Here is a 20,019-nt window from a genome sequence, read left to right as displayed (position 1 = left end):
TATACATTTTGAAAGAAACTATTTTGGCGCACTTGTGAAAATATACATGGGCGGGGTTGGGCTTGGGCTTGGGCTTGGGCTTGCAATAGGGTTGGGCTCGACACTAAATAAAGTCCAATAGCCTGATAAATTTTTTGGAAGTGTTTGATTGAACTTTTGGATTTTGAGCATGTTTGTTTAGCCTCTCTGCAGTTGCAGTCGGCCACCCAGACGAATGCGCCACCTTATTATCTCCGTCGTTTGGAAACTCCGCCGCCTTTACAACAGAAACCTGCGAAGCTTCTACAGTTCATATGACTTACGACGCGAAACACGGAGCTCTTACATAGTTCGGTAGTGATCGCAACTCAATTTTCTCGCCCTCGCAACCTGATGTCGAAATACATGTACAGCTCAAGCTCGTAAGTTGTGAGCTTGTATTACTCATAGTCTCACAACCCTGACAAGTTAAAACATGTCCTTTTTTCGGTCCAAGATTACTTAAATTTATAGTCTCAAGCCCGAACCTAGCTTGCACCGAGCAAACAGATTCAGGCCAGGTTGGACTCCTGGCCCCATAGTGTTTTTCAGCCCATCTACATCTAGGATAATCAATTAAAATAATTAATTTTATTAAATATTACATAAACTGAATATTACAGTACATTGGGAATAGTATAGTAGAACATGACGACACAACTCACCTAAACCAATTAACGTGTAAACAACACCCACGTAAAATTATAAACTATAAGTTATTAAATTCTTCCTGTAACACCACATAGCACTAACTTAAAAGTTTAAACTCATCGTGTGTCTCTCTCTCCTTCTCATTTCTCTCTACTCTCCAAGGGCGAACGCAGAAACATGAAAGCTATCGGATAGTCCTGTGCTAGTCTTAAAAGTGATTTTTCCAATCGTAGCATCTTCGATGAACACTTCCACGACGGTAAGCCAGAGCAGAAGCTCCCTCACCTTCACCCCCGTCACCTTCTTCAGCTTGCCCTTCTCGACGAAGGCCGTCACCTCCGCGGCGTACGACACCACCTGCTTTATCTTCTTGAATGTGTGCTCCCTCTTCTTTTTCTGAACTAACCATACGAACCCGACCGCACGGTTGTATCCAAACTCCTCAATGTCTTCCAAAGGGAAGAGTCCCTTCGGAAGGTCAAGCTCTTCGAGCAGTTCGATAGACTTCTTCTTGCACAAAGCATCGCCGCGGACTATCTCGGCACCCTCGCGGTAGCTCTCGATGGTTTGAGATGCCATTTTATGTATGCTTAGTTTGGGAGAGTGGGAAAGGAAAAAAAAATGTAGTATCTAGAGGAGATCGTGCAAGAGTAAGTACTGTTATGTGTTGTGATGGAGTATGGGGTTGAATTTATATAAAGATGAGTTTCGTTGTGGAGATAATTTTGTTTATTGGAATTCAAAGAAGTGAGGCGTTTTGACTTGGTATAGTTTTTAGGCTAATTAATTAATTTTGCCAACGGGACCGAGCCGGGTCAACTTATCGGTTGAAGGACTAACTAGTTTAATATATATAATATATATATAGTTCCCAAAAGATACTCGGTCAAATTAAGGATGAGTTTTTTTTTCTGAAAAAATAATAATTTGAGGTCTATTCCTTTATTGTTTTGCCAATTTCATTGTTTAATTTGTATGCAAATAAGAACGTACTCTGCCAATTTATTCTTTATTTAATAAAAAGAAAGAACGATATTAACTCATTAACATTAGCACAAAATAATGCTAAAATCGATCCAAGGAGAAAAATGTTTGAATATGATAGTGCCTGCTATTGTAGTAATTGTGTCATAAAAAACCACTGTTTGAAAAGAAACGAAAGTGATAGGGCTCACCAGACGCATCTAGTCCGTTATAAAAAAAGTACTGATTAAACTGAATGATCACACCCTGCATTCGCAATATTTTATCATCCATCTAGCCTTTATTTTTCAGTCAATGATCAACATAATTGCTACAGCTTACTCAAAATTCTAAATTATAAAGAAAAGTTCATATTCAATGGACAGTGAAGATCAAAGAATCAAATGCAAGATAAATGGATCTAAGGATGCTGCAGCACATCCAGTGCATGTATTTGCGCGTCCCGTGTACTACATCAAATTCCATCATTTGTTCCATCTTATCCTTCTATTTTCACCATCCGACGGCTACAACTCGTTTTGATTTTTGAACCAAGTATTCAATTGAAAGTCGGAAATCGAGAGATGAGAATGGATGAACGGCCAAAAGAGTGCGGTGCGCCCATGCATCCGGTGCAGGCAATAATTTCTAGTCTCATGCACCCGTTAATGCTCTAAACGGCAACTAAACAAACAAAACAACCGGTTTTTTTGACTTTAGACCGTTGATCCACTAATTTGACCATTTAAGGGTATGTGGGCCCCACATGCTAGCCCAAACTATTTGACCACGCCAATAAACGGGTAATTAATTATCATTTGCCTTACTATATACGTTCCACTACAATCATATTATAACGCTATCTATATAAATACCCCTAGTGCTTGCGTTTCTCTCCCACCACAGCCTTAATTTAACTACTTGTTCCTCTTGTGTACAAAATCGAAAGAAAAAAAAACCCATAAAGCAATGGCATCTCAAACCATTGAGAGCTACCGCGAGGGCGCCGAGATCGTCCGCGGCGATGCTTTGTGCAAGAAGAAGTCTATAGAACTGCTCGAAGAGCTCAACCTTCCGAAGGGACTCTTCCCTTTGGAAGACATTGAGGAGTTCGGATACAACCGCGCCGTCGGGTTCGTATGGTTAGTTCAGAAGAAGAAGAGAGAGCACACGTTCAAGAAGATAAAGCAGGTGGTGTCGTACGCCGCGGAGGTGACGGCCTTCGTCGAGAAGGGCAAGCTGAAGAAGGTGATGGGGGTGAAGGTGAGGGAGCTTCTGCTGTGGCTCACCGTTGTGGAAGTGTTCATCGAAGACGCTACGATTGGAAAAATCACTTTTAAGACTAGCACGGGGCTATCCGATAGCTTTCATGTTTCTGCGTTCGACCTTGGAGAGTAAAGAGAGAGAGATGCAATTGCGAAAACGTAAAATAAAGGAGTTCCTTAATTAACTAGTATCATTAATTTCCTGTTTAGTATGTTCCTTTTATTTGTCTACTGCAGTCGATCGCATCGTAGTATTTAGTATATGATCATTTCCTGTTTGTATGTTCTTGGTATTATTATTATTATTTTTTAATGTAACTTTTTATTGTCTACTGTTGTTTGAATGTAATTTTAGCATATGAAATGAACATTTAATTCTTCCGTACGTAAGATGTGAATTGCTTTGTAGCGTTTCTAATAAATTCCCTTTTTTTATTAATCTAATAAGTAGCATTAATGCATGTTTAATTTGTAAAAATTCAATTAACTTTAAATATTTCTTCCAATTACGTACATAGTGGAATTTTTTCTTGATTCAAAAACTTTTAGGCCGTTGACGCTAACAAATATTATTATTAGGCCCAATTCGTAAAAAGGGGCCAACCGTGTATAAAAAAGTCAAAGACACTTTGGTCAATGTACTTTACAGAAAAAAAAAAAATATCAGTGTGCCTGTATATATATCTATATATATTCGTGTGTTTGCGTGTGTTTTAGATGTATATAAAACTTATAAATTAGCATCCAAAGTTATTAACAAATTCTTAATTTGATCATTGTATTGCACTTTTTTTTAAATTTTTTGAGAGAGAACATTGTATTGCACTTTAAAAAAAAGGAAAAGGTATATAGTTGGGAGATGTGGCTGAGAGTTGCATGATAAAGAAATTAATTAATACACCAACCGTGAAGATATTTTATATTTCAAAGAAATTAGAAAAAAGATAGAACATACAATATTCTATATAATATTATCAATTAAAAAAGTCGTAATATCAATCTCAGACTAATGTGCAAAGCACATGCATTAGCCAATCAATTTTTACTGGGGATGGGTGGTAGAAGATGCTCAAAAGTGTTATTGTCTTATTGAAGAGAGAAAACTAAAGCAAAAAATTAATGAAAAAGAAAAGAAAGGAGCAAAAAATTGGAAAGAGTAACATGTATCTTATTCACGTATTATTATTTTTTATTCTCTGTTCTATGCACGTATTATAGCTTAATTAATGCAATGGACACATAAGCCATTTGCTTAACTCGTGATTAATAATTTACAGCAGAATCACCCCCTTTTTTTCCATTTAGTACTATTGATGTTTTAATTTACATAAAGAGGATACAATTATTCTGTGGTAGGAGCATAATTAATAATATTGTCCCTAGCGCAAATTGCGAAAGACTTAGTGGTTTAAAAGCTAGTTGTTTTACACTTTCAGCTAATTTCAGTTTTAAAAAAAATGAACGAAGTGAATAATATGTTATTTTTTTCTCAAAAAAATAATGTTGCAGAGAAGTCATGGATAAAAACTTTGACAAAAATTTTAAAAATGCAAAGCACCAAATTTAACGTGGGTCTACGAGTCATGATAAACTCCCCAACAGAGAATTGCATAATCGAAAGTATTACATTGTCTTGAAAATTGAATAAAAAGTAATTACTACATGTAAATATCCTCATTAATTAATTCCTCTCTCTCTCTCTCTTGTTTCCAAAAATTTGGAACCATCCTCTTATACAATCTAAAAGGGATTTTTGGTGTGTAAATTTTTTCCTCTAGCAACTCCTTTCTGAAAATGGTAAATGAAAGGGCTCTGAATTACTCGATACGTATAAAAAATACTACGAAATACTAGATATATAGTAGTAAATCCTTGAAGAATAATGTATAGTCTTTCTGAGAAAACGAAGAAAAAAAGGAGAAATGTATAAATCTCAGAAGCATATCTCCATGCATGCTCTCTCTCTTTGATCATGCATGGTTAATATCAACTTGTGTTTTTCACTGAGGTGGAGAGATCTTTAGATCAAGGCCAATATTAATCCCATTGTAGGCAATTGGGGCGTACATCCATAGTTCGTCCGAGCTCAGCAGCTGGAAAATTTGATGACACAATTATTGATTAATTACTTATCATACAATTCTAATGTTGTGCTTCATATTACTTAAAAGACAAATATGATAGTAAATAACGCAAATATTTTTGAACACTCTGCCTCACGTGTATGGTGCAAATCAGATGAACTGCCACGTGTATATTGATAGAAGATATAATTTAAAAAATAATAACAGTGATTCAATCCACTAAATAATGTACGAGGATGAACTGTTATATGTACTGACATAAGAGATAATTTAAGAGAAAACAGTGGTGATTTAATCCATATAGAAATGGAAAATTGCATCCACAGTCTCGTAAAATTATGGAGGTTTAGGATTGTATATTGTGTAACATATAAAATCTATCCGATAGAAAATAACCTAGAAATAGTCTTAATCGTTGAACCATGTTGCACCTACTTGGTTATGCAAAGAATTTCGAATCGGAGTTTTACCTTAATCTGAAGCTGCAAGAACTTTACATATTGGACTGCTTCTTCAAGCATAGTGCTAATGTCCACCTATAAGAAAACACCATCTATTTAGATTTCATCTTTAAACTATGTAATGTAGTGGATAATTAGACGCAGAGATCTTCGTCTGAAAACTTACTTTTGTTCCATTTGGAACAAGATTCTGCAGTATCCTCAGCCTCTCATTGATCCTTTCCCTTCTTTTCTGTTAAAAAAAAAAAAAGAAAAAGAAAAAAAGAAGAAGAAGAAAATGAGAACATGATTAATCTTGCTCCTATATGTAAACTAAGCATATAACAACAATATATGCACATTATTCTGGTTTATAAATGTACAGTACCCTGGCATAGAGGCTTTGGGGGTCTGTTGCTGAGCCGCGACCTGCTCGAGTTTTCGCATTCAGATTGAGAGCAGGAGACCCTTTTGAACTAGAACTCGCACTCCCCCCTCCATTCATTTCTTGTGAATTAATCGATTCGTTATCGGAGCTGTAACAGCTCGAGCTGATCTGCCCGTTCACGGCGGCATTGCACTCTTCCTCATCACCACTTTTCACATTCTTTTGCGCCCTCTTTGATTGCATCTTCTTCGCACACTTTTGCACCTGGATAGTAATAAAAAAACCAGTTAGGGTCATTACATGCAAGATAGTGATTCAAAAGCACATTTGAGTGGGGGATAAAAATTATAAATCACTTACTTTAGTTGATGCCTTGGACTTCTTTTTGGTGCTTTCAATTGGGTTCTCAAACTTGCTTTGATCCACAACCTTGTCATTTCTATTACTAAGGAACTTTCTCTTGGGATGTGTTATCTGATCCGAAAGGCCAATATTCATGCTAGAGTCTCCATGATCATCGCTACTTGTTTCCGCGTTCACGCCAGTTTGTTCTCTTAAACTAGGGTTCGGGACTACTTGAAGGGACCGATTCTTTCGTTGCTCTTCGACCAAGTTGAAAATCATCGGCGAGGATGAGTTTGTATTGACATAATAGCTTTCGTAATCAGAATGCGGCACAAAGTAACAACAAGTGCCAGTGCTTGTACTAACACTACTACTATTACTATCCCCTTGAGACCAGTAGTGCAAATTAGGGTTAGCATTGCCATTACAATAGTATGAGTTTGATGCATTGTGATGATCAGGCCAATACATGGGTGGAGCTCCAAAGCCCAAGTCTCTATGATCTTGCTCATTTTGAAATGGGTAAGTGCTAATGAACTGCGCCACAATTTCCGACTCTTCTGCGGGGGTCGACGACCCGTTGTATGAGCTCCAATTCGCTGTAAGCTCCATCTCTTCCCGCGACATTGCCTCGGATATTGAAGCGGGGAGAACTTGTTCTATGTTAAGAGTGTCTTTCGAGTATAGGTGGATGAAGCATTAGCTTAAGCAATTGATGAGTATTTATATGACAAACTTGGTAGATTAATGTTTGCAACATGGAAGTTAACTTAATTAATTCCCTAACAAGCACTTGCAAGTTCTAGCATGATCACATTTTTTTAGTACTTAATTTTATTCACCATCATTAATAAATATTGCTAGTTGACACAAATTGGCGAGACAACTCACAAAAAGAAATGAATAAAAGCAATGACATAGAACAAGTTCGGGATCTCGGTAATTAATTCGAAGGGTATGGTTAATGATTTGAATAAAAATATGGGATCAGCTCATGATTAGCGTGACTCGAATAAGTGCAACTTTTAAAGAAAAAGGATGAAATCATAGAGGGACAACAAAGTCCATGCGTGATTTTGGTGATCATTAAGTAAAACGGTATGAGTACTTGAGAGGAGATTGGATAAAGTGTTAATATAAAGAAATAAGTTGGTAGGAATAAGGAAATATGGGGTTGGTGTGATCGTGGCAAAGAGTAAGAATAATTATTATTTTTAAGTATAATTATTATTCTTAAGTATTAAAGAGGGAATAAGACAGCTATCCACAGATTGTGCTGCTTTATTATTCCCATTCATGGAGGATCGAGTTTATTCATTTACACACAGTTGTTATATATTGTTGCCTAATATTGTGCTTAGAGCCTCAGTAGGTCTCAAATGTTTTCATGTTGGAGTCATTAGAGATCTGAAGTAGCTTGAATTGTTGTAACAAACATAATAACATTACTAAGTTTCTTGTACAGTACAGTGATATAATAAACTGTCTTAAGTTTTAGAATGTAACAAAAGTACATTAATGAAATGATAAGAGTATGTTTAGTGTTTATTTCATCTGCCTTTTATAACGGCTGCTCTGCCATTGAGAAATAGCTTGAGGCGGTCACGAAAAAGAAGAAGAAGAAAGAGCTGTAGATTTTGGGTTGAAACAAAAGAATAATTTATACAGTCTTGGATAGCCTTTTATTAAAGTTCAGATTATAATCTGCAATTGTATTAATGCCCAAAAAGGTTTGACATATTTCAGTTGTTTGTTTTTTTTTAGAGAGATAGGTAGCACGCTACCCGCTTCGTTTATTTCATTTAAAAATAAACTTAGCTGGAAATGTGAATCAACTAGGATTCGAACTTGGGATCTAGAGTACCAACCACCAAACCTTTTGCCACTTGCTCTAGGGACAGTCAGTGACATATTTCAGTTGTTAATTACCGTTTTTATAGATCAAGCTTCAACCAAGCCAACCAGTATAATGAAATGCACTTCATATATACTTTTATAAATGATGCAGAATCTTAAAAGAAAGTATAGATTGAAATTCTTAATCATGCCTAAAAATTGTATATTGGTGGTTTAATTCATCACATGTACCACAAATACTGTATATATTGGTAGTTTAATTAATTCATCACAAGTATCACAAATAAGCACAAAATAGGGGAAGGCCAGCCGGCCTAGATAGTGTTGCCCCTTGGAGCCTCCCAAAACAATGACCTCCCAAAAAGAATAATATTTTTAGGGTTTCCACTTCTCTTTGAAATTCATAAAATAATTAGTGTAGCAAAAACTTAATGCAATTTTTAAAAAAATGTTGTGGTACATCAAATTCCTTTTCTTGCCCTATAGGAAGGATACTTGGGAATGTCCCACTAGCTACAACTTTTTTTTAATGAAAAAAATTAAGATGCACTGATAGGTTTTCCATAAAATGCCAACCAAAGAACAGCTTTGCGGATCAAAGTTTTTTTAGAGTTCTTAAGCTCATTGAATTATAGCTGGAATGATCAAAGTGCAATTGAATTATGATGTAAGAAACAATGAATGAAATTCACCTTTAATCTGTAATGTGCACCCGTGTGTAGGAACAAGGGCCAAGCATGCTACAATACCAAACTTCCAAGTTGTACTTTTGTATTTTTCTATTTTAAGTAATAGTTTTTATACATTTCATATAATTATTATAATGGTTATTAAATTGCAACTGTATTTTCACCATAACTTCACTTGAGTATTACTAAAAAACAAAAAGAAGAAATTCCTGGAGTTAATAATATCATAAAACAGCAATTTAATGAATAGCAAAAGGCAAATCTTTTTCATCAGCTCAAATGAAGAAAAATAAGCCCACTAGTTCCTGAATAATATTTGTCTCAATTAAATTGATGCATTGGTGAACACCTGATTATCTATCTTATTTGATACAAGTTGGACTAACTTTCATTTATTGAAGCCCTAAAATAACAATTTATAGATCTCAAATTCACAAAAGTCAGCTAAAAAGAAAAAACAAACAAAAATAATACACTATTTGCTTAATAACTAAAAACTTAACAGGAAGAACTTTTTTCGAAGGTCAACCAAATTTTTTTTGCAACTTGATAAATCCAATTTGCAAATATATCAAACTCAACAGCAATGGTTCTAAAATAAAATGTGCCTTTCTAAAAATATCGTCGGCAATGTGTAATCTCGCCGTATACATAATATATCTTCCTCTATAAATGATTTATCATTTTCTAGACATTTCTAGAGAAGTATCATATAAAGACTACAATAAAAGTCATAGCTCACATTCATTTAATTTGGCACAACATTTGCTGAACATATGCTGCAACTTGTTAAAGGTCTATATACTATTAAATTTGCAAAAAGAATGACCAAATATTGAATATGTACAGTTGATAACGTTGGGAATCCGGTACTCGTCCCGATACCGGATTTCGAGAATCCGCAACTTGCTCCGATACTGATTGTTGTTGATCCGGTACCGATTGTTGGAATTTCACAACGGAAGCGTCGAATCAGGTTTTTACCATAAACTCGTTTCCTCAGCAGAAACTGATACAATTATAAAAGAGAGAAAACAATGAAAATAAAAAATATGCAGGTAAAATAAGATTCATTAAATAAGAGAAGATTACATCCGATTCCTCTTCTATAACAGAATAGCTACAATCCTGAGCCCTCGTTTTGAATCTCTCCTACCCTTCTCTTGTCTTCTATAGTCTCAAAAGACATCTCTCTCATCCTGTGCACCCGAGCACAAGATATACCAATGACCCATGGCTACAAAAGCCATTCACGTCCTCTTGCACCCATGCATTAGGTGCATTCAAAATCATGATCACCTTCGCCATGCTATATGGGTGTGGCTAATCTGTACCACCACCACCACGATAATAGCACTTATGATATATTTATAACTTATATCAAAAGCTACCCAAATCCTAATCCAATTAGACTTCTACTCTAATTAATATTTAAATCTTAATTTATCTCCAACAGATTTAAATATTAATCTTAATCCAATTAGGATTCAATTACAAATTTAACCAAATCCTAACAGATAACATGTAAACTTGTTTACCATCCAAACTTTCCAATGGTCTGCTTCCAGCCAACTAGGAAAAATTTAAATAATATATAGTAGTAGTATATTTACAAAACATATGCCCACCACTTAATCTCTTCACATTAAATACCCCTAAAAGATATAAATGTTCATATATAAAAACTCAGTTTCATGCATATACTTCATTTCGTGCAAAAATGGCACTTCACGATTCACAACCAACTATAAACTGTATGAGTTACATAAAGAGTACTTTTGTGAGCAACTAAAATATCATATAGCATACATGTTGATAGCTGATTTTGCAGGGGCATAAAAGCAAAAGCCTGGAATTAATTAAAAAAATAAAAAAAAGATAAGAGCCTGGGAGTTTGAAGGGCATATAAGTGGGGTGCATTTGTTAGTTTCGTTGGGTTATTCAACATAAAAGACATTATTGATCCAAACAAAAATTAGGTCGTTTCCCTCATCAACTATCAACTACATACGTGATGCTAGATTTCTCAATAAACTTAACATTGCACTCATAGATCTGAACCAAATTATTTCTCTTAGCAAGTGTAGCAGCAAAACAATAGATTTTCACACAACTAATAATTGTGCAATGTACACTGATCCAGCAATCTTGTGCCTATATAAAAGACATGATATGGAACTTAAAAGTATCACATGTTCAAACACTATTAAACATCTATGTGATTAATCATGGAAATCATACTAACGTTGTGATCCAAAAAGATACAAAGATTAATCTGAACAAAAAAAAAAAGAAGATATAAAACAGCTTGCATTAGTAGTAAAGATTGCATCTAATATATAGAGAACTAAAGAATGCAGAATTTTCCCCTGTTGACCTCAATAGGATTATGATAGAGTTCATTAAATCAATAAAAATGTGTCTCCTGATGCATAATTTTTCTCCTTGAAATAAATGAATGTGTTGGACGGGACTAGATCCATAATTTCCATTTCTAGTAACCTAAAAAGAAGTCAGAGAAGACTAACACGCAAAACAGGAGCTGCAATTCAAAAGCCAATACGTAATAAATAATAAGGATATTGTTTCCCTCAAAAAGAAAAAAAAAACTAAATAACAAGGATAATTTCTTTTCTGTAAACAAACAAATTGATATATGACATTGTGAAAGTATCTTATATGGGCCCTTCATGAGGAGGAAAAGAGTCGAAAACTATTGTTAATTACTTGCAAGCTGGTAAGCCGCATTCTTCTTTAAACAAGTCATTTCCCATTCACAATCATAAATAAGTAGGAATTAATGTCACAATCACAAGCACATAAAATTAGAACCAGGAAGGCCACTAACCTACCTGTTTTCTTTTTTTAGTCTTTAATATATAGCTAAAAAGAAAAAAATGTGGTCCTCAACCGAATGTTGTACAGCAAATGTTGATAATTATTACTTGAAACTTAAGAATGAGGCCATTGTTAAAAATGAGTCAGCCGCACATTTTTAGTGCAAAAACTCAGGTTAGGAAGATGTTTTATGAGGTTTAAACTTAACAATCTGACCAAAAAACAGGTGGCTGGGATGTGCTGACTAGAGTTTAGAACCAACAGATATAAGCTATAAGGTTAGTGATGCTACTCACAGCAGCAGCATCTATAGATTTGATATAACCTATATGCTTCTCCTTGTTGAAAAAGATATTATCTCCTAAAATTTGTAGGCACAATGTAGAATTCCTCAGTACAACAAGCTTAGTTATTCTGCTCTCAAATTGATTTGTTTCATTTGCCAGCATCCAATCTGAACGCAAGGCGGGGCAAACCTATTAAATGAAAAATCAAGATATAAAAAACAAAAGATCAGTATATATATTGGCTGACATGTGATATTGTTAAGGTGAAACTACGAATTTGGTTTTTGCCGTGTAATCTATGTTTTCATCAATTTCATGGAACTTCATTCCGGCCAGTGTGATGCCAATGCTGCTTCAGTCCCCTGAAAAGGGATGTACAAAACAATACTTTTCATTCATGAATGTCTAGCGACAAAATGGGGATCTGGATGCATCAAAAGATTATCTGGTTCAGACAAAAGGGAACCTTTAAAACATTAGAAGTAAGAACTGTTGTCGAGAGAAAAAGGTAGATGCAGAGAGATATATAGGTGGGCCAATAAGATGATGAATTTTGCTTGTTTGTAAGAGCAATTGTCCAGAAGAAGCTCAGCAACATTTATTAGGGATCCCCATGGTTATGCATACCCAAAATTGTATCTGAAACTGAACTTGAAAGAGGCATAAGCAAACTAAATGTGGATGTTTTGGTAATGCAGGAAGAAATTCACAATTGAGTTAGCGCGGATACACTTATGGTTTTTATGCAAATCCTCAACTTAAACCCAAATCTGAAATCCTTATCCACGAAAAACCAGAATAGATATACATACACAGAAACACCCTCTCAATCTAATGGCTTGTAGAACAAGATTTATACACCCTCTTAAGCAGTTAGGTCTTGGCTTAATGGCTCTAGATCAATATAGTTATGCTGACACCTTTAATTTAGTTTTAATATATCAACAATATGATTTTTGCCTGATGTAGATTTGCTTAATTGGAAAAGTTGTAAAGAGAAAGCCATTCGGTTATGATTTCGGGTTTTTGGTTTTTTTCACAGCTTCAGTTATGGTTTTGGGTTTTCAAAACTGACTGATTTTGATTTTGATTTTGGGTTTTCAGTCTCAGTTGAACGGTTCTAGTTCAGTTTTTCCGAAGTCCAACAAAACCCATTCCAGTCACATCCTTAATACCTATGATATTTGTTACTATGAAATCAGATAAAGCAAGTCCTCAATAATTTCTCAATTGCTTGCCTGAATATCTACTAATACTTCATACAATTCAAAGATGGTTAGAAGTAAATCCAAAGTAGAGCACACCCAACTTCACTCAACCAGAAAAAATCTACATAATGAGATCACAAATGGTTTTTACAGCAGCACTAAGCACTCACTGCAGCAGCACTTGGACGAAAGTCCTTGACTCTAGACTCTGTTTTTGCACAGACTGATCTAACCGAAGTCAATCAGTCTAGCACATGAGAACCTGTGTTTCTTGTCAGTATTCTCTCTGTTCCAATTCTAAAATTCCTTTGTTTGTAGTAGATGTCAAAACCACTCGTTTACTATCAAATCATGTCAATAGAAGTTAAACTATGAAATACACTTGAGATTCTAGTGAAACAAAATCCATGTAGTTGGTGGAAATCAATTCTACCAATTCTCTAAAATATGTTAAAAACTGTGTTGCATACGATCCCTAAATAAACAACAAATTTAATTGGAAAATCTGCACACCATATACTTTCGAGGTAGTTTAAGAGTCTTTGCATCATAGAACAATTAAATAGGAACACAGCAATCAAAAATAAATATGCAACGGCGGCAATTTGTTCTTAACGCTAGATGCATAAGTGGCCTGGCCTTGAAAAGAGAATGGAAAGGAACTTAACAACAATCAAACGTCACAATTAAAAGCCACGGCAAGCTTATAGGTTTATGATTAGCATATTCTCTAAAAGAAAATCACCAATTAGCACAATAGAGTAGGCATACACTTATTCTTCAATGCCTACACAGATGAATTATGAATGTGTTCAGTTCAACTTTTTTCGGTGCTTCTCTGCATATTTCTCAGTTAGCGTTCGCTTATGCTATACAAAGAAATCTGATCATGCTACTTCTTACACATAGCCTTGCACTAACAGCAACTATCATACGTCCAACAATTTCTGCCCTCTTCATCTTGTATGTTACATGTATAATAAAGAAGATAAATAATGCCGGTACCAGTAATCTGATAGCGACCAAACTAAATTGTGCAGAAAATTGGGTGATTACCGCCATATTATTCACATGACATTAAAGTTCAATTCTTGAGCATTTACAAGCCTGTCAGAACAGCGAGTTTGAATTTTCTGATCAAACTATCATCGTAGAATATGGGGTTCAGTTCATCACAACACTACATTCAGCATTCTTACCTACAAATAATAAAACTAAAACGACTCGGTACGCAGTGTGTTGCCGATATAAGCTAGATATATCAGCAAATTTGTACAGTGTGTAAGATCTAAAGACAAGCAATAAGTTTGGAAAAAATAAATAAATAGATAAAGGGTTAGTCCCTCCACTGTCCCGATACAGCGATTTGGTCACTTTGTTACCACAACTGCTCAATCTGATAAAAATTTTCTCAATTTCCACTAATGCTCAAGGGTAACTCTACAGCACTTCGAAAATTATGCCGCAAAAGAGAAGGAACTTAGAAATGAGAAATTGGATCGGTTCACACCTACGAACAACTCGATCCCCTTGATTAAATGGACACTAGGGATCAAAAAGCAACGGGGTGATGTACTGGAGCACCTAAACCCTACCCAATTCGACGCACAAGCTTTGAAGAAACCAAAAATTTCAAAAAAAAAAGTAAAAAGGTAAAAGAGAATCAAGCGAGCTCTAGGGTTTTCGAAAGAGGATCGAAATTACCTGGAAATCGTGGATCAATGACGCGATTTGAGAAACTGAAGGGAAAAGAATCGGAAATTGCGGTAGCGGGACTCGGGAAGGAACAGAGAAGAGATGCACAGCTTACAAGCTTAGTATGCTATTGCAACTGATGATAAGCACACACGAGACTATTGGTTTAGTTGGAGAGGTTTGATTGTATCGAATCACGTTCAACCCGGTGAGAGATTTCTTTTTTTTTTTTTTAAGAGAAAAAGATTGTATGTTATCTACTTTATATATATTTTTTAAAAAAATAAATTTAATTAAAAATTTAAATTGAATTTAAAATATTGAATACTAATCATCAAATTTTTTGCTATTTATGTGGGAGATGATCAGTTTAATCAAAATATGATGATGCTGTGTATATGTATATTAATAAATAAATTGATTTTTTTTTTAGTAGTACGAGTTTTGAAATTATAATTAGCACGTACAACCCAACGAAGAGGAGAGAGAAGTATTGTCTATTCCACCGTCGGATTAGCAATTTAAGCTAACTCTTGGATCCGTAGCCGTAGTTGCCCCTGATAAGAGTTGACATTACTATGTATAAAACATAGTTGGAATAAAAATGCATCTCTCTCTATGTTTCTTCATTATTATTGCATTATAGGCAACCATCGCATTGCGCGAAAAAGGAAACATAATATTTTTTTATTGTAATTTCTTTTTGTCCCCAATTCCAATCAAAGCTTAAGTCGCCTTAAACATACCAAATACTATTTTCAGAAAGTTTGTAACGTTCCAATATGGAAAAATAAAAAATGATTCACATAGAAGTTATTAATATAGAAAAGTAAAAATATATTAAACTTATAAAACTATCAACCATTTTAATTCCGCTATCCAATCTTTTAATATTTTGATTTTAGTCTCAAATCTTTCAATTTACTTGACTTAATTTATTTGATGACTATTCCAATTAAAATTTAAGCCAATTACTCATTTTAATGAACTTGTACATAAAATATACTTATTGATTTCAAAAAGATAAACAATGCATTTAAATTTTAAAAATAAGAGTTATTAACTGGTTCAAATTAAATAAATTAAGCAGCTAAATAGTAAAATTAAAATTTTAAAAAATTAGATAGTCAAATCAAAATAGATGATAGTTAAAATAAAATTTATACTTTGTTACCATATAAAATTCTGCTACTATAACAACATATTTTTTTTTGATAAAAATGATAGCATACTATCTGTTTTATTCATAAAAAGAAGAGAAAGTATGTCTTTGTCGAAAAAAAAAAAAAAAACATTACGAAAACATTCATTTGGGCAAGAGAGATTTCTTTCACCGGGTCACTAACCACTTAATCGTATCCAATTCCAACAGTGGATCGGTATTAGCCTTTCGAAAGATAATATAATTTCTTGCGTTTTAGATGATCTACCAGCAGACTGACAGATCAATCAATCAGATAAATTTTAAAAGTATTTTATTTTTACCCAATCAATCATCTTATCATCCAATTAAATGATGCTCGAACAAGTGCCCATCTGCCAAACTATTATGAGCCAAACAAAATAGAAAACTGGAAAGACTACTAAGCAAAATAAGAAACACGTGGTACAAAATACAAATGCAAGTAGGCTGTGCCTGTGCCCACCTTTCGGATGCTTCCTCAGAAGTAGCTGTGGCTGCCGCTGTGGAAACTGGAAAGTCCACCAACCGAAGAGCGCGGCTCACGCTACCACGCGGAACAAATCCCAAAATTAAAAGGAGCGGTAAAATTTACGAAATTGCCCTCGAATTAGTTATGGCACGCCGCCGCCCTGCCACTCGCTCTTTGGCCACCTGTGATTTGTGAATGCTCTTCGATCACCCTTACGTCATCCCACGTCCTCATCCCTATCCCTCGCACTTAAGATCAACACTAGGTCCACCCTGTGCATTATTACTATTATTAATATTTTATGTACATATATGCTGAAAAATTTTAAAATCGAAATCAAACCCAATTTAAAACATATAAAGAATCATAATTCGTGGCGTGTACATAGTAAATATTTTGATATTTGGAATCTATCATCATCAAATGCATTTAATAGAGAAGTGGTGTATGAGATATTGAGATATGCGTATGTATACACACGGAGCAGGGAATAATTTCTCCATTTCCTATTGGATTGACCCGGACGAGAGAGCGAGGGGGAGAGAGAGAGAGAGAGAGAGAGAGAGAGACGAAGTCGTTGCAGTTCCCCAACTTGCTACACCTCTCTCCCCCTTCCTCGCTACTTCACTCCCCTTTCCCATCCCACGTCCACGTTGACCCACGACGCCGCCTCAACTACTAAACCCCACCACCGCTGTTACTGCTCTTTCTCCTCCTCACACAAGCTAACCCTGACCCGATCTCTCTCTCTCCCTCCCCTGTATAAAACCCCCCACCGCCTCCTCACTCTTCCTCACTACCCACTCCACACCGCTACATAGCTCTTCTAATTAATTCCACCTCCCTCCTCTCTCTCTCTCCCTCTCTCTTTTGATCTCTCGAGCTTTTTAATTTACTCTTCGTCGTCATCGATCTGATCCCGATGGCGGTGGACGCTCTGGAGGCGTCGATCCCGGCGAGCGGGGACGAGGAGCTCGTGCTCAGCGTGGAGGGGTGGGCGAAGGGGAAGCGGTCGAAGCGGCACCGCTCCCCCGACTACGCGCCCACCGAGGAGGAGTACCTCGCCCTCTGCCTCCTCATGCTCGCCCGCGACCGATCGGGGCCCCTCCGCCACCTCCCCCCTTCGCCGCGGCGGCGCAGGCGCCGGCGGAGTACAGGTGCTCCGTGTGCGGGAAATCGTTCGGGTCGTACCAGGCGCTGGGCGGGCACAAGACGAGCCACCGGCGCCCGGTCGGATCGGACGATCGGGCCTCGTCGTCCGCCGGATCGGCGGCGGAGGCCTCGGGATCCGCCGGAGGAGGAGGAGGAGGGGGGAAGGTTCACCGGTGCTCGATCTGCCTGAAGGAGTTCCCGACGGGGCAGGCCCTCGGGGGCCACAAGAGGCGACACTACGAGGGTGTCGTCGGCGGCGGGGCCAGCACCACCCACCGGGGGTTCGACCTCAACATCCCCGCCGCGGCGGAGTTCGCCGGATTCGACGCCGCGCGGCGATGGGCCGCGGCGGCGGAGGAGGAGGAGGTGCAGAGCCCCCTCGCTTTCAAAAAACCCCGCCTCCTTATCCCCGCTTAGATCTCTCTCTCTCTCTCTCTCTCTCTCTCTCACACACACACACACACACACAGAGACACAGAATTTCCCTTTCCCTCCATCTAATCCTTGGCCTTTGAGTAGTAGTTGATTTGTTTTATTCCTTTTCTTTTTCTTTTTCTTTTTTTCACAAAAAAAAGGAAGGTTAGAATGTTAGATCATATATAGATACAGAGATCTGGCTCTTATTTGTTGCTGTACAGAGAATTATTCATTCTTTGTAGCTGTTTGATTTTTTCTTCTCTTCTTTTTTCTTGGTTCTTATCATGTTGAATGAAAAAGATTTATTGAGATTAGCATTCTAAGTTATAAAGTATTAACTTTTTATCTCACTTGTAATTTCTTCGATATCTATTTGATTTTGCTGGAGAATACAATATTATTTGATGAAATACTATAGCAGAAAAAATTATTAAAAAAAATTGCGCTAAAATATTTCTTGCTCTTCCTTTAACAACTTCAGATATACTATATTAGAATTTTTGTATTATGATTTAAAATATTATTTTTTACTTTCCATCCAAACAAAAATACTAAATTTATAATTTATTAAACGTTCAATCTGACAAGTCATGTAGCCTATGTGGTAGTGTCGTTGCTGAATGTATAGAAAAATTTCAGATAATTTTTATCTAATACTTTTTAGTAACTTTTACTAAGATTGATGAGTAGAAGTTTTAATGCTTAAATGATAAATAGAAGCTCCAAAGCTTCTTATCTTTTACGTTAAAATTTCACTGAGAAAAGTTTGCATAAATTAACTGAGTGCACTGTAGCAAAATTCGAGAATGCTACCTCTCGTCTAAACACCAAGCTATCGTTTGGTTCGGGGTTAAAGAAAAACTAGTTATTCCAGGGATAGAATTAAGTTTAGGGTTAAGATAGGGTTAGAGTATTTTTGTGTTTGGTTGGAGATTAGAGTTAGTGCAGGATAGTAAAAAATAGTGTTTGGTAGGAGTAGGTGGGATAAGAAGGATAGTGGGTTATTATGAATAGAAAATAGTGTTTGGTTGGGGTTTGATAGGGTTAGGTGAGGTTAGCTAATCTGGAATAACCCATTTGAGATGGAATTATCTAACCCTACCTATTTTTAAAAGTATTTGAAAATAAAATAGGAGTTAAGGGGTTATTCCACTCATTAAACCCAACCAAACGGAGGCCAAAGAATTAGGTGGACTTGACGCGGTCCAATTTGGTGTGTGTGGAATGGGTGGCAAAATGGGTGGCAAAGTCAACGCCGGTTCATGTGTGCATTGAAGCCTTCTTGAGGCCGCAATAAATAATAATAATAAAAAATACAAATAATATCATGTGGCCCAACAATCGATATCTACAAAATTAAGCAGTTGACGAACTTGTGGAAGAATCTTAATGCAGTGGACTGACTGATCTATTAATTTTTACTCTATTTATTTTTTTTCGCCACACGTCGAGATCCTTACCGTCTCACTCACGTAGCTTAATTTATTTTTTTATTGAATGAAGCGGGTAACATGCTATCTTTCTCTCAAAGAAAAAAAAAATATCATGTGCACAATTGTTATGAATTTTTCCAAGTTGTAAACCACGACTGGGATATAATTATCTTATATATGTAGTCACCGTCTCGTTTGAGATTGAGCTAAAGATACACCGCGTGAGATTAAGTATGTATCAATCGAGCATATATGGTCAGAATAATAGTTTAGTTTTGTATTGAATAGGGACAATAATTGGTCTACCCATATGAACATTCAAAGAGCGTCGCTATAGATTAGCTCTACTTTCTCATTTGATTCAAATCGTCCTCTTTAGCATGGTATTTGAGCTTCGATTTCTCTTTCTATATTATTATTTTTTTTTGAAAAAAGATAGCATGCTACCCACTTTATTCATTGAACAGATAAACTAGGCTACAGGGATAAGACAGCCGAAGCCTCTGACAAAGGCCTCTTTCTATATTGTTGATTGGTTCACTAGCCATGCCCTAGTTGTTCCCACATATCAAAGGTGTTAAGAATAAGAGACTAATTGTATTGGATTAAATGGTTCCAACATTTTTGTAGTCAAATG

The 20,019-nt window shown here is 36.1% G+C and overlaps 4 protein-coding genes and 1 long non-coding RNA gene across 8 annotated transcripts; 2 read left to right on the top strand and 3 right to left on the bottom strand.

Annotated features, from left to right (window-relative positions):
* On the bottom strand, nt 645-1,319 carry LOC109715697. Its single transcript, XM_020240818.1, has one exon. It carries the CDS (start codon nt 1,246-1,248, stop codon nt 820-822), a length of 429 nt encoding a protein of 142 aa, XP_020096407.1. The 5' UTR covers nt 1,249-1,319; the 3' UTR covers nt 645-819.
* On the top strand, nt 2,521-3,091 carry LOC109715677. The gene has a single exon (XM_020240793.1). It carries the CDS (start codon nt 2,602-2,604, stop codon nt 3,028-3,030), a length of 429 nt encoding a protein of 142 aa, XP_020096382.1. The 5' UTR covers nt 2,521-2,601; the 3' UTR covers nt 3,031-3,091.
* LOC109715228 (transcription factor bHLH84-like) lies at nt 4,883-14,965 on the bottom strand. 4 transcript variants are annotated; one of them, XM_020240140.1, is made up of 6 exons: nt 14,738-14,965; nt 6,170-6,828; nt 5,810-6,073; nt 5,609-5,674; nt 5,452-5,517; nt 4,883-4,990 (listed from the first exon to the last, which is right to left on the bottom strand). In XM_020240140.1, the coding sequence occupies exons 2-6, from the start codon at nt 6,779-6,781 to the stop codon at nt 4,898-4,900; spliced, it is 1,101 nt and encodes a 366-aa protein (XP_020095729.1). In that variant the 5' UTR covers nt 6,782-6,828; nt 14,738-14,965; the 3' UTR covers nt 4,883-4,897. The 4 variants fall into 4 exon arrangements, 1 of the variants encoding a protein (XP_020095729.1); XR_002217551.1 differs by lacking the exons at nt 4,883-4,990; nt 5,452-5,517; nt 5,609-5,674; nt 5,810-6,073; nt 6,170-6,828 and adding an exon at nt 9,414-9,709; XR_002217550.1 differs by lacking the exons at nt 4,883-4,990; nt 5,452-5,517; nt 5,609-5,674; nt 5,810-6,073; nt 6,170-6,828 and adding an exon at nt 9,752-12,270.
* LOC109715233 lies at nt 16,187-17,219 on the bottom strand. Its single transcript, XR_002217553.1, has 2 exons — nt 16,861-17,219; nt 16,187-16,652 (listed from the first exon to the last, which is right to left on the bottom strand). It is a non-coding gene; the product is annotated as an uncharacterized LOC109715233 (long non-coding RNA).
* Nucleotides 17,272-18,299, top strand: LOC109715231 (zinc finger protein 1-like). Its single transcript, XM_020240143.1, is given in 2 exon segments — nt 17,272-17,482; nt 17,485-18,299. Coding segments are annotated over 2 exon segments (645 nt in total). The 5' UTR covers nt 17,272-17,302; the 3' UTR covers nt 17,950-18,299.

The sequence above is a fragment of the Ananas comosus genome, linkage group 9 (genome assembly GCF_001540865.1).
Source record: "Ananas comosus cultivar F153 linkage group 9, ASM154086v1, whole genome shotgun sequence".
Lineage (NCBI taxonomy): Eukaryota > Viridiplantae > Streptophyta > Magnoliopsida > Poales > Bromeliaceae > Ananas > Ananas comosus.
The sequence above is the reverse complement of the archived record's forward strand: the minus strand, read 5'-3'. Positions and strand labels throughout refer to the sequence as shown.

Coding starts and splice junctions, on each gene's coding strand:
- LOC109715697 (XM_020240818.1), bottom strand. CDS start 1,248: ATGGCATCTCAAACCATCGAGAGCTACCGCGAGGGTGCCGAGATAGTC.
- LOC109715677 (XM_020240793.1), top strand. CDS start 2,602: ATGGCATCTCAAACCATTGAGAGCTACCGCGAGGGCGCCGAGATCGTC.
- LOC109715228 (XM_020240140.1), bottom strand. CDS start 6,781: ATGTCGCGGGAAGAGATGGAGCTTACAGCGAATTGGAGCTCATACAAC. Junction 6,074..6,169: donor AGTCCAAGGCATCAACTAAA/GTAAGTGATTTA, acceptor ATTACTATCCAG/GTGCAAAAGTGTGCGAAGAA. Junction 5,518..5,608: donor TTGTTCCAAATGGAACAAAA/GTAAGTTTTCAG, acceptor GTTTTCTTATAG/GTGGACATTAGCACTATGCT.